Raw genomic sequence first — 13,665 nt, forward strand, 5'->3', positions numbered from 1 at the left:
CGCGTGCCGCAGCCGCCGCGCGTACCGCAGCCGCCACGCGTACCGCAGCCGTGCGCCGCCCTGCAGTGGTGGTAGCTGCTCTCGTGTTCCAGTGAAAGAGCCGTGCTCTCCCGGAGCCCCAGCCCGTGCTCAGTCTTGCCGATGGCTCCCGGCAGAGGCCCCTACGTGCGTTAAGCACAGCTCTGTGCATCAGCCGCGGCGCTCGCCCATGGCGGGAGGCGATGCTTTCCACCCACAGCGCCCGAGCGGAACCGTGTGAGGCTTTATGGCATAAAATCCTTCTCGTACAGCCTGATCCCCCCCAGGGACAGCCCGCAGAGACCACATCTGAGATGCCTGTGAATGCCCCCGGGAGCTTTAAGTGTCAGAGCTCCAGTCTCGGGGGACAGCAATCTGCCTGGGCTATGGGAATATTTTAATTTTATTTTATCCAGCGTGTGTACCTTGTTATTCCTGTTCCATACCCTTTTGAAAACTAAACAATATCTTACCAATATTTTATCCAAAAGGGCATCTATAAGCCCCGCGGCACATATATTCCGGCCCTGCGGGTCCTGCAGCGACGCTGCGGTTCCCGCAGGCTTTAGCACATCGCTGCCAGCCTTCAGCCGCCGGGTCAGAGCGTGCGCGACGGACCGGACAGCTCCTGATGGCTTTACTCATGCGAGTAATTCCTTTGCTGGCAGTTGAACTGCTCACGTGAAGAATGCTGAAAAGGAGATGTGTATGTATATATATATATATATATAAAAAAAAAATATAGACACTGTAGGAAGGAGGTGGACGTTTTTCTCGCTGTGAGCACCTTCCTGTGGTGCAAGGCTGGGTGAAGCCCCTGGGGATGTGCAGAGACCCCCGGGGATCACAGAATCACAGAATCATTTAGGTTGGAAAAGCCCTTTAAGATCATCCAGTCCAACCATTAACCCAACACTACCAAGTCCACACTAAACCAGTTAAGGGTAGAATAGCAATTTCATGTTTCCTGGCTTGGTGGCTGGATTATTTATAATGAAAGTAAAAACTAGGAATCATTAAGATTGGAAAGGACCCCTAAGATCATCACCCCAACACCCCCATGCCCACTAAACCATGTCCCCAAGTGCCACCTCTGCCCGTTTTTTGAACCCCTCCAGGGATGGGGACTGCCCCACCTCTCTGGGCAGCCTGTTCCAATGCTTGGCCACCCTTTCCGTGAAGAAATTTCTCCCAATATCCAACCTAAACCTCCCCTGGATGGATGCCCGGCTCTGCCCAGGCCCCTCCAGCCCCACGTTAAAGGGGGCTCCTTGTTCCCCGGGGGTCAGGGGTGCTGGCACGGGGAGGTGGAGGCACCGGCACATCTTTAGGAAAGCGGCTGGGTGTGCCGGGCTCCCATGCCGCTGCCCCGGGGGCGAGCGGGTGAAGGCAGGAGCGGGCAGGGACCTGGGCTCTGCCCGCATTTGGGCCCTGCTGCGGCGATGGGGTCCCCTTCCAGCCCCCCGCGCCGTCCCCGGTGCCAGCGGTGCTCGCGGGGCAGGTGCCTGAGGGGTTAGCTCGTTTTTTCCAACACGCTTTGAGATTTGATTTTAAAATAGAGTGAAATGTGAAAGTCACCCTACATCACAAGTCATATAAATAAGGCCTATTCTGCCAAGAAGAGCTCTTCTGGTTAAAATAGATCCAGGCTTTGAAAGGAATTCTCTTATCTGGTGCAGAGATTTTTATTTATCATCCTTACTGTTTCACCAAGAGCCGATGTTGTTGTGGTGGAGAAAAAGCGATGGGAAGGAAGTAGGAGCGGGGAAAAAATATTTTGCAGAGCTTTTCTTTAATTTCAAGCATGTGGGACTGCAGCAGCGTCTAAATATATTGAGCCTTTGTGAGCGCAGCTGCGCGGCAGGAGTGGGGGCTGAGGATGGAGTGAGCGGCCGCCGCGCTGCTCCGGGCAAGGGCAAGGCTGGGGAGAGCTGCGGGGCGGCAATCCGGAGCCGGGAGGCAATCCGGAGCCGGGAACCTCAGGCCGTTCCAGATGCAGTGAGCACTACAGCCTTTGGGGCGCGTGTGGGAATTGTGGAGAGGAGAACGGGAAAGCCTGGGATTCGGTTGGCAGCTTCTCCCGCACGTACAGGTATTTCTTCTGCAGCACAGCTCGTCCTCCCCTCCCGCAGCAGATCCATCAGGTGTCGGCTTCGAGCGCCGGCTTGTGTGACTTTTCTAAATAGCTTCTCTTTCGCGGTTCCCTAAAAGATAAATGCGTTTCCCTAAACTCTCTGCAGCCTGAAAATCTAATTTAATTAGATTTAAGGTTTACTAAAGTTTCTGACGACTCAGCAATCTTCCTTAAAAGCCTTCCAAAAATCTCAGCAAGGCGGGAGCGCGCGGCACCCCGTAGTATGAAAAAGCAAGTGGAGGAAGACGCGAAGCGGGGCAGGCAGTGCGAAGGCGACGCGTACCCTTTAATTCCGTCCCGCTTCCCCCAGCTCACGGCCTCCGATTAATTCATTTGCCGGGCGCTGCTTGCAGCGTGCAAAGCGTCGGGCGAGCGCAGGAGGTCGGAGGGGTGTGCCAGCAGCGTGTTCCGCAAGCGAAGAGGTTTGGGGAAGGGTTGCTGCGACGGTGGCTGAGAGCGTGAGCATCGCTCCCGGGGCGCTGAACCCCCCGCCGCAGCCGGCTTCCCTGGCACTCGGCTCCTGCAGCATCCCGGTGCTGAGCCCCGCTCCGGGCTGGGCTTTCACCCCCTCTTTTGGGTGAGCTAACGCCAGGTGAGGCTTTAACTGGGGAATCTGAATAGTCTAACCCTGGGCAGATGCACGGGCTGGTGCGAAGCCCTTTCCGTGGTGCGGGCTCTGAAACGCAATTGCAATGCAGGGGGGAAAAAATAAGGTCGCATTTTTCTTGTAGTTAATTCGGAGCAAATTCTGCCTGTGGAGGCTGCCTGTTGATTTTTAGAAAATATTGAGACAGCCTCCAACAAGGTGATCAGCCTTGACTCCAAGGAAACGAGCGGCAGGATGAAACCAGCCATCCCAACCCCCAAAATCCAACTCAATGTAAAAAAAAAAAAAGCACAGAAGAAACTTTCCCAAACGCGCGGCTCCCGCAGCCGCTGGCGGGATACCCTGTGCTCGCAATTGGGTACAAAAATAGCTGTTTTGTGAGCAGAAAGGGGTCGGGCTGCTGCCGTTGCCCCCCGGCGCTTTGCTCTGGAGAAAAGCTTTTGCAGACCCAGCGTGGAAGAGGAAGCCCACCCCAAATGTCCGCTGGCCGGGGACGGTGGCGAAAGGGTCCGATCTGCACCCAGGTGCTCGCAGCGCGCTGGGCTGAGCGTTTGCTGCTCGCTGAAGTGCCAGACCGGGCCCACGTGCCAGATCTCCGCGTGGCATCGTCCTCGCCAGGAGCAAGCCAGGGATAAAATTGTACTGACAGGAGGCGAAGCTCTGGCTTCCGGCCAGGAACCCTTTTCTTTTTGGTTTTTGGTTTGGTTTTTTTTTTGTTTTTTTTTTTTTCCCCTGCAGAGGTGACACATCTGCTGGCAATGACATTGAGTGGGGAATTTTGCGTCAGCAAATAACCCAGCAATAATCACACCTTGCTAGGCTCTGGGATGTGACGGAAATGGAGCCAAATCCAGTTTTAATGCAGAAATTCCTTTGTTGACGGTGAGGATATCCAGCTGGGAAATTGCTGTCCAGCGCGAGGGAGTAACGTGATGGGCACGGGGCAGGAGTGGGAGGTCTACCTGCCACTGCCAGGCTGAGTCGTGGGGTGGGATGCGTTTATCTACAGCAAACTGGGATAGACAAGAGAAAGATGATGACTTGGTAAGGGGAAAAGTAATGATTTTTTTAAAAAAATACCTTTCTCTAGTATATTTTTCTTCCAAAATACTTCTGTTGGCTGAGGTTGTGAATCATCCTCAGTCGCTGTTGAAATGCCAAGTGCGCCTTGCGCTTTCTGGAGTGAATTTTGCGTTTGTTTTTTTTTTTTTTTTAAATTTTTGGTTTTTTCAATTGGAGTTGAGCAGTGGCCGCCGTGCTGTGCCGCAGCCCCGGCTGCTTTGGGGATGGCTGCGGGAGGGATTCGTGTGCTGCCTTCCCGGCTCTGGCTGGGACCCTAACGCCGCATCTCACTTTCCCAATTGCATCTGACGCTTTAGAGATCACCTTGCTGAGCAAAAACTCACCTCCCTGGCTGGTTTTTGCAATTATCAAGGGGAAAAAAAAAAAAAAATTACCCCAAGGATTCCCCGCCCATGTGGTCCTGATGCTGCTCGCTGTTCAGGGATGCTGGGGTCTGGGAGCACGTTGGGGCAGGCAGATCCAGGGCAGGTATACCCAGTATTGCAAATATTTACTACTATATTTAAAGAGATAAAGTGCTCCTTATGCTTACGTGAGCCATTGCCAGCTCTCGGGCTGCGCTCCACGGGCCCAAACGCTTGAGCGTTTTCCCTCCCCGTTACACTTTGCTGCTCGGTGAGGCACGGTTTGTGTTTTAGAGTCGTAGTCGCCTGAATTTGAGAGAGGATGTGCAATCCACAAAGTGCATTAATAATTCCTTTTCTTCTCACCTGTGCTGGGGACCTGTATGCATACTTAAGCAAAAAACCCTCACTTTGGGATGAGCAGTCTCAACGCATTTTTCAGTAGAACTGCATTTTAATGTATTCCTATAAAAATAACACTTCTGAAGCTTTAGCATGGAAATTGGGCTTCATTTGGATTTTTTTGTTTCATCTGCATAAAGAAGTTTAATGATAAACAAACCTATTTTCATTTATATCTTTATTGTGCAGGACCAGAGCGTTTTACTCCAATGATAAGAGGAGTTAGAGGTTATAGAAAGGTGTTAGACCTTTCCTGAGGTCTGTAACCAGCAAGGTGTGGCAGGGGTGGCTGCGCGCTGCAGGGGCTTTGGGCTCGGCGGGTGCTGCTGTCGCCCAGTTATTGTCCTTATAGACAGCAGAAGTAAATGCAAAATTAGTTAGAAATATGTGTGTTCTTTGCTCATTTTTTATTTCTGTAGCATCAGCTGTGTTACGCGTTTCTGATCTGTGAAAACTTGTTTTTTCCAGAGCTTGGGCTATTCTGCAGGAAATCAAGGGTTTCAGTTTAAATACACATCTGTAAAAATAGCTGTATTTGTACTCAAAGAAACGTGACATATTAAAAAGAAAACCCAATTAACCTTTTTTGAGGGAAAGGGCAAGATTCTTCTGACGGAGCTGATTCTTCTTGCGTTGTTTTTAGCCGGGGACTGATCAAAGCAGCTCGAGCGTTAGCAGTAGGCACGTTCTTTGCTTTCTGACTCTTGCTCAAGGTTCATCTTCCATGCTCACTGTGAGCAACGAGCTAACGGATACATTTTTAATGAAGATGTGGGAGCTTTTACGTATCTACCGCACCAGGCCCTTGGCAAGTGCAAGCAGGCAGGCAGGGAGCACTTAATTTTTTTCCCACTTAGCAGCATCAGAGCCTGACCCCTCCCTGGCACGGTGATCTCTCCTCCGTCTTGCCCAAATCATAGAATCACAGAATCGTTTAGGTTGGAAAAGACCTTGAAGATCATCCAGTCCAACCATTAACCCAACACTGCCAAGTCCACCACTAAACCAATTCAGGGGAGAGCAATAATTCATTTCATGTTTCCTGCCTTGCTGGCTGGATTATTTATAATGAAAGTAAAACTGGGAATCATTAGGGTTGGACAGGCCCTCTAAGATCATCAGCCCAACCATCACCCCAACACCCCCATGCCCACTAAACCATGTCCCAGAGTGCCACCTCTGCCCGTTTTTTGAACACCTCCAGGGATGGGGACTCCCCCACCTCTCTGGGCAGCCTCTTCCAATGCTTGACCACTCTTTCCATGAAGAAATTTCTCCCAATATCCAATCTAAACCTCCCCTGGCGCAGCTTGAGCCCATTTCCTCTCGTCCTATCGCTGTTCCTTGGGAGCAGAGCCCGACCCCCCTCCCTGCCCCCTCCTGCCAGGAGCTGCAGAGCGATCAGGTCTCCCCTCAGCCTCCTCTTCTCCAGGCTAAGGACTAAATCGCACTGAATTTTCCAGCTCAGGGCCTGAACCCCTCTGCCCACCTTATGGAGGGACAATATAAGGCAGTAGTTTAAATTCTGGAGGATTCTGAGTGAGCCACGTGAGCTTTGACCCATCCATTAAATGAGTAACATGATTTTATACGTAGCTGGCACGTGGGTCTTGAAAAGCGCTGTAGATCAAAGTGACGCCGTGACAAGCTGGCAAGAGGCAAAGGTGATGTCACAGCCTCCTCTTTCGCGTCCCAGCGTCGCTTTCCGTGGGGGGTTTTGTAAGGTCGGATAAGTAGGGCAGGAGTGATGTCTGCCAGGGTGAGTACGTGCTGTCTGATCAGCTCCCATATGGGCACTGGTGCTTCCCCACCTCGCTGCCATCTCTTTCTTCCAGTAGCTTAGGAAATGTGGATTCCTAATGTATATACGTATAGAATATATATAGGAAATAATATTCCTATAACTTAGGAATATCCAGTTAAATCCACACACTGTTTCCAGCACAGGATATTTTTCTTTTTTTTTTTTTTTTTTTTGAAGCAGTGGTCATAAAGAAATAATGCCCCAAGTTTTTCTTAATACCACACCAGAGTCTGCTGCCGAGTCTAAACTGCAGCTGCTCTTTGAGCTTGCTGGGGAAAGCACTGCTCGTCGGCTGCGCTGCTGTCGGACGTCGGCGTTATGGACAAGTTCCTGGGGAAAAGTCGCTTTGGGTGGGTTTTAAATACTTCCTGTCAATAGAAATACTTCTAATTTTTTTTTCCTTCCTAATTTTGACTTGTATGATGCTAAATGCTGCAGCACAAACTTAGGAAGAGTTTCATTCCCCAAATGACACGTTACGGCAGCATCATAATTTTTCTCCAATTTGTCAAATTGAAGCTTTTTAAAACAAACTCAGTTTTGCAAAGTGCTTCAGATTTCAATAAAACTGTGTATTTGGGCAGCACAGGATCTTACTGGCGCTTCCCTGGGTGGGCTCGTGTGCCAGTTGAGGTCTGCGCCCGGCCCCCCGGGAGAGGGGGCTTCGGCGCCTGCCCCGTGCCTGCTCGCTCTGAGCCGGTTTAAACCCATTTAACTCCAAGGCGCCTGAATTTTGGCAGAGCGAATTTTTGTCAGCAAAAGCCCTCTCGTAGTAATGGATTATTTTGTTCTTTCTAGGGACATGGGTCACTTTTGGAGGTCAAATCTCAGACGAGGTAAGCAATGCTTGGTGTAAGTATAATGCATGAAGTAAAACCCAATATGAGATATTTTTAAATGAAACCATGGCTACCGAAATCAGCAGAGCCTGTTTCTGTACGAGGAAATGGCAGAGAGGTACTATGCAAAGCAATACAAAGTTTGCGCTTCTGCTACAAAAAAACCTTCATGAATCTGACATTTCCAGAGATCAACTTTATTAAAACAACCCCCATCTATCCCTTAAAGCAATCTTCTTTTCCATGCTGTTTGGAGCGATATTTCCGTCCTTACCATTGGCAGTAGCACTGTTCTTGGAGCAGAAATTGGAAACTATTTTTGCATCATGTATGCAATCAGCAACAGTCACAAATACAGGCAGTGGCTCGGCTTACAGGGAGCTGCTGGATGATTTATTTTTTACATAATAAGATGAAACAAATGAAAACGAGCTTGGATTTCCTATGTGCTCTTGCCCATACCAGATGGCTCTCTATCTCGGTTAATAATCCTCCCAAGTGCTGGGCAGCACGTGGGTTTCCCTCCGTCAGGTATGCTGCGGATGCTAGCCGTCAAAAGGAGAGCAACCTCCCCTCTAGGACTGTGGCAGAAACCCCAAAATAACTTTTGCAGAAGGAAAACAGCCCAGGAGTCTGAATTCAAAGGTTTTTTTGCTTTTTAAGTCACTTGACCTTTGGTGGTATCTCTTCTGCTGGTGGCGGATCTCTTGAGTTCATTCTTGTTTCTTAGCGTCGCAGGCTGAAGCGGGACGACTTGTTTCCATTCTGAATTTGCTCCCTGGCTCTCCTGCCCTCCTCGTTTAGAATAAGTCAATGCAAAGTGTTCATGCATGGAAAAAGAGGACTTAAGAGCAGCGGTGTCCTTGGGGGATGCCCACCCTAAGGGCGTTGGCCGTGCGTGGGTGCCCTGGCTGGGCTGCCAGCCCCCGCCGGGTGTGGGACTCCCGGGGCTCTGATGGGGATCACACAAAATGACCTTCGGCTCTTTAAATACCTCATGAAATCTTCTGGTGAACTGCAGGACAGCCTGTCAGGTAGCCAAAAAAAAAAAAAAAAATTAAACTCTTAGCGTGGAGATATCCTTTCTGCATTAAACTCCACAGATTTGCAGAGTATCTTCTACAACCCTATTAAATTCTTGGCTGCTTTCCTATTAGAAAGCCCAGGACTTCCCTATGAGAAGAGATTAATTCCTCCCAGGCTGAGTCAAAGGGAAGTTGATGGAAATGCCTGGTTTGGCGCTGCTTGGGCCAGCGCATGCGCCCCTGGGTGCCCCGCCGAAGGGTCTCCCCCCCGGGCAGGGGATGCTAACACCCCCCCAGCCCCGCTGAAGCCCCTTTGCTGCACCTTCAGGGGTTGTTCCCGGTGCAGACGAGCTGCTAGCAGCCCAGCTGCGGTCTGCTACCCCTCACCTCTCTGTCTCTGCTTCCCCGAGGTGGCCGAGCAGCTGATGACCATCGCCTACGAGAGCGGCGTCAACCTCTTCGACACGGCCGAGGTGTATGCGGCCGGCAAGTGAGTGCCCAGCGTCCCGCTCCTCTGCTTCCCTGGCGCCCCTCTGCCTGCCTCCGCTCCTCCTGTGTCGCAGTCACTCGCGATGGATAGGGCTCTGCGGGTGCTTGGGAATCCCCCTTCTCCCTGAGGGGGCATGGAAGAACCTTTATTTTTGGAGCACTCTTTTTAAAAAAAAAAAAAAATAAATCAAAATGAACCCCCTTGCACCCAGCTGAACCTTGAAATGTACCACTCGTGCAGCTTGCTGTTGGCACGGGGAGAAAAATGTCCTGAATAAATGAAAATTCAGCGCGCACCTTAATGGTGATGAATGGCCTGTGCCGGTGACAGCTCCCAAGCGCAGCTCCCGGCACGGGGAACTGCTCTGGCTGCAGCAGAGGTGATGCTCTTAGTGTTGCTGTGGGATTGGCGGAAGAAAAAAAAAAAAATCCAGCCATAAGATATTTGACGTTGGCTGATTTACATGGCTCTGTATTTAGCGTAAAAGGTGGATTGGGACATCACGTCCCTGCTGTGGGGATGAAGTGGCTCTGCCTTCCCAGAGCAGGCTCAAGCAGATGTAGAGCACGGGGGTGCAGGTCCGTCCCCGCCGGAGCGGGCGGACAAGACGCTTCGTACCGACGGAGGGGACCCGTCCCAGCCGGCGCCGGGTCGCCGTCACCCGGGGACGGGGGAGCTGCACAGCCAAGAGCAGTGCTGGAGTTCGGGTGGTGTCGCCTGGGGCGTTGGGGTAGATGGCGGCTGTGATGGTGTGCCTGGTGCTGAGCATCATGGAATCACAGAGCGCTTTGGGTGGGAAGGGCCCTTTAGAGCTCCCCCAGCCCAGCCCCTGCAGTGCCAGGGACAGCTTTAACCAGCCCAGGGTGCTCACAGCCCCGTCCAGCCTGGCCTGGGATGTTCCCAGGGATGGGGCCTCCACCGCCTCTCCGGGCAACCCATGCTACTGCTTGACCACCCTCAGCGTAAAAAATGTCTTCCTTATCTCCTCCTGCCTCTCCTCACGCGGGGTTTTTTCTCTTGCGCAGGGCTGAGGTCATCCTGGGAAACATCCTGAAGAAGAAGGGCTGGAGGTACGGTGCCGCTGGACGTCCCTGCCAGCCACGCACGAGCGGGAGCCCCGGGCATGCGAGAGCCCTCCCGCCTTTGGAAAACGATGCGCGTTAGGGGATGCTGGCCCAGGAGCGGGGGCTTGTAGGTGCCAGGGCCGTGCCCAGAGCAGCCAGCCAGGGCTCCAGCAGAGCCAGACCTTTCAAGTGCCAAATAAAAATGCCCTCCTCTATGCCCTCCTCTTTTTTTTTTTTTTTTTTTTTTTTGGGAGCGCACACCGGCTTCACGAGGCTGCAATCATCAGCCCGCGGTGCTGCCCCGACTCCTGCGTGAGACCGTGGTCCTCGTGCACGGCACAGTTAACTTCTGAGCGTACCCATCGCCTGTTCCGCGCGCGGTGTACGGGGACAGATCGGCTGTGCGGCGGCATCCTTATCTGCATACATAAACCTGTGCATTAGGAATGCAAAGCTGTGATGGGCCTTCATCTTGGGTAGCCTGGCAGGAGATGATACCTAATTTAAATGATGCACATTAGCGTATGTTGTGTAGCTTTAAAAGCATTTACATAATCTTTAAAAACCTCCCGTGTGTGTCGTGTTCAGCCTTCAAGAGTGGGTCCTAGCAGTGCTCCCTCCAAAATCAGTATCCCCTGTCTCAGGGGGATGATAATTCAGTAAGAAATATTCTGGCTACTGTGGAAGATAAAAAAAATTGAGTCTGGCAAAAGCTGGAGAAATTTTGTGCTATACACGTACAGCTATGCAGCAAGGTAGTTTGCGAACAATAAATCTTTGATTTAACATCTGATGGGAATTTATAGATTAATTCAGTGGATGTATCACTCTTGGAGTTTTAAGAACTCTGGGAATGCTGCATGATCATGAGAAGCACTGGACTTGGCTACTAGGAGGGAATAGGGCTGCAGCCCTTGGTTAAGGGCTCTGGAGATTGCTTACTCCATAATTAAAAAGGTATATATATATTTTAAAAAGGTATATATATATATTTTTTTTTGGTCACTTCACTTGAATTAGCTTTGGTTCCTGGGCAGCAGCCTGTGGTGACTCCCTGCCTGCAGCGGACCTGAGCGTGGCAGGGCAGGTGGCCTTTTGCAAAAAGGACAAAAGCGATGCTTGAACGCCTGCTCTGAGCCCAGGGCTGTGAGACCGGGCACGGCCGCCGCTGCGGGAAGCCAGCGCCACGCCGCTTGCCGATGGGCAGCACCCTGCTCGGTTATTTATAATTTTTTTTAATAGTAATAATTTTTCTCTTCTGTTTGCAGGCGGTCCAGTCTGGTCATAACAACAAAACTGTACTGGGGTGGAAAGTAAGTCTTGCAGTTACTCGTAAGGGAGTTTGCTGCTGCGCGCGTTTCCCTTTTACAGCCCTACAACCAGGTGGAGATTAATGGCCCCTTGGAGGGGGTGGTTTATTGCTGTCATTTTCTTTCTTCGCCTTTTGCCAAGTCTTTTAAGGCGTTGGAGCTTGGCGGAGGCTGGGGTGCAGTGCTGCGTGTGCTCCCGCCCGGAGCGGGGCGGTGGAACCGGCGGGGTGAAGGCTGCCTTGCTCCGAAATCGCAGGGGGTGTCGGCGCAGCCTCCGCGCTGGGCTGTTGGCCAGCCCCGGCCCCGCGCTGCCTGGCCCCTGCTGCGCTGCCAGCGTCCGTACCGCTCCGCTCGGAAACGCCGGACGGTAGCTTTACAGTCAGGCAGTGTCCACAGCAGGGCTGCTACCGTGCTCTGTTAACAGCATTACCCGTCCCAGATGCTGCTGGCTTTGAGACTGGGAACCCAAATGAGGTTCAGGGTCTCTCTCTTGTACGAGTTCTAATTTCATTTTGGGGATGTTTAAACCAGAATACAAAATTAGCGCTCCCCGGTTGTCAGCACCTCAGCTCTCTAACAGCCGTGTACCTGTTTTGGTTTTTTTTTTTTTTTCCTTTGCAGAGCTGAAACGGAAAGAGGGCTTTCGAGAAAACACATCATTGAAGGTATGTGTTGCACGGGGCAGGGGTCTGCTGTGCCCGCGTGCCCTGCACGGGCACGGTGGGATGCAAACGCTCTCCCGTGAGCCAGCGCTGCTTGACGCCGGCGCTCACGGCTCTTCCACGCCATCCCAGCGCGGGGCGGTTCCCAGGCGTGGCTGCGAAGGACCCAAAACGCACCGAAGGATTCTTCTGGCTATTCTCAAAAAGCATCGTGCACCAAAAACCTTCCCTACCGCGCCTCCTTCGCAGCAATAACCTTTTGGGTTTTTGCTATAATAAGCAAGCGCGTCGTCCTCGGCCGGCCGCGCGCGCGGCGCTTGCGGATTTGCGGCTGATCTGCGGCAATCGGGGTTCGCCGTGCCGGGGTTTCATCGCTCGCTGCCTCGCGTGGGTTCCTGGCGGCTTTGCACCGTCGTCCTCAAGAGCGGCCCTGATCCCGACAGCCGTGCGATGGCCGGAGGCAGAGGAAGGCTCGGGGGGTCTGGAGCTGCTCTGCTGACGCCCCGCGGCTCTTTCCCGGAGGGGCCGGGGCGGTCGGCGGCAGCGCGTGGTCGCGGCCGTGGCCGTGGCCGTGGCCGTGCGGGCTCCCTTGGCAGAGCAGGGAGGGATGAGGATGCGGGGCTCGACGTCAGCCGGCAGAAACAGCCTCGGGAGGGGTGCCAGGTCCCGTCCGCCGCGCAGCCGGCCGGGAAAAGCTGTGGTTTGCTCTCGGGGCTGCTGCTGCTGCTGCTTCTCAGGGGCTCCATTTTTGTGTACGTCCCCCTCGCCCGGCTCCTTGCATCCGGTCCCGCATCCCGCTGCGTGACGCCACTGCCTTACGCACGACCTCACTCGTCCATCGGGGTTTATTCACGCGGGTCTTCGCTGCATCTAACGCCTGCTCCTCATCTTCCTTCCGACTGCTTTTTGCCTTCTCTCGGATACATTATTGTCGGAGAGGGAGTGAGGGCACATGCTTTTTTTGTTCTCTCGGATACGTTATTGTTGGAGAGGGAGTGAGAGCACATACGTTTTTCTATACGGCCAAGTGTTTCAACCAGCCTGGCTCTTCCCGGGGGGCTGTTGGGTGTCGGGTCGGACACGCAGGCGCAGCCACCACAGGCAGAATTATAACTTGTGCAGGACTTTACGTGCAGGACGCAAACAGAGCAGCACCCATAAAAAGACACCTTTCTGTCCTGTCAAGGATCAGCAGTGTCAGCCGTGACCTTGTCCCAGCGAGAGGTCCCTGCCCAGGCTGGCTCCTGACGGGGGCTGGAGCAGACCCCAAAAACCGCGCAGGAGGACCCCGGGGCTGACGGCCCGCCCATGCACAGCACGAGCGGGTCCCAAACCCAGAAAAGCAGCCAGCAGCATGGGGACCTGGGACTGTCTGCTACATAAATCCGGAGTAAAAATAGCATGGGTTTGGAGAAAAGCTGCGTAAAGGCGTGGAAGGGCGTTATTGGGGTGCCGGCTCCTCGGGGGGCGGGAAGCCTCCGGGGCAGAAGGGGAGCATCAGGCTCGGTACCTGCGCTTCGCACCTCTGCAGAGGGGTTCGCACCGCCCGCCTCTCGCTGCTGCTTGACCCGCTTCTGTCCGCTGCCACAGAGGGTTGTGCAAACCGTGTCCTCGGAGTTCCTGGGTGGTGATCTGCTCTGTGCCAAAGCCCCTGGGGCGGCGGGCTGGGCCGATCCCCGGGGAGCGGCTGCTCCTCGCCGGGCGATGCTGATGCTGGGTGAGGCAGGGCTGAAGCCCCCGGGGAGCAGCACCCTCCGTAAACCAACACGCCGCGACGGCTGCAGCAACGGGAAGCGATTCTCTTTATTGCACTGTGTATGCCGGGGTAATTAGCCTCCTCTTTGATTTATGAGAGAAGCCCTAATTGTTTACAGTGGTGGTTG

The 13,665-nt window shown here is 53.1% G+C and overlaps 1 protein-coding gene across 5 annotated transcripts in view; it reads left to right on the forward strand.

The window, feature by feature from the left end:
• LOC104026949 (voltage-gated potassium channel subunit beta-1) overlaps window positions 1-13,665 on the forward strand; it is an 84,592-nt gene that overhangs the window by 56,221 nt on the left and 14,706 nt on the right. For all 5 annotated transcript variants that reach the window (XM_075715983.1, XM_075715987.1, XM_075715984.1 and 2 more), the window contains exons 3-7: window positions 7,191-7,228; window positions 8,667-8,746; window positions 9,772-9,816; window positions 11,079-11,123; window positions 11,742-11,785. In XM_075715983.1, coding sequence (XP_075572098.1) covers window positions 7,191-7,228; window positions 8,667-8,746; window positions 9,772-9,816; window positions 11,079-11,123; window positions 11,742-11,785 — 252 coding nt within the window. The remainder of the gene's footprint in view (window positions 1-7,190; window positions 7,229-8,666; window positions 8,747-9,771; window positions 9,817-11,078; window positions 11,124-11,741; window positions 11,786-13,665) is intronic.

The sequence above is a fragment of the Pelecanus crispus genome, chromosome 9 (assembly GCF_030463565.1).
Source record: "Pelecanus crispus isolate bPelCri1 chromosome 9, bPelCri1.pri, whole genome shotgun sequence".
In the NCBI taxonomy this organism is placed as follows: Eukaryota; Metazoa; Chordata; class Aves; order Pelecaniformes; family Pelecanidae; genus Pelecanus; species Pelecanus crispus.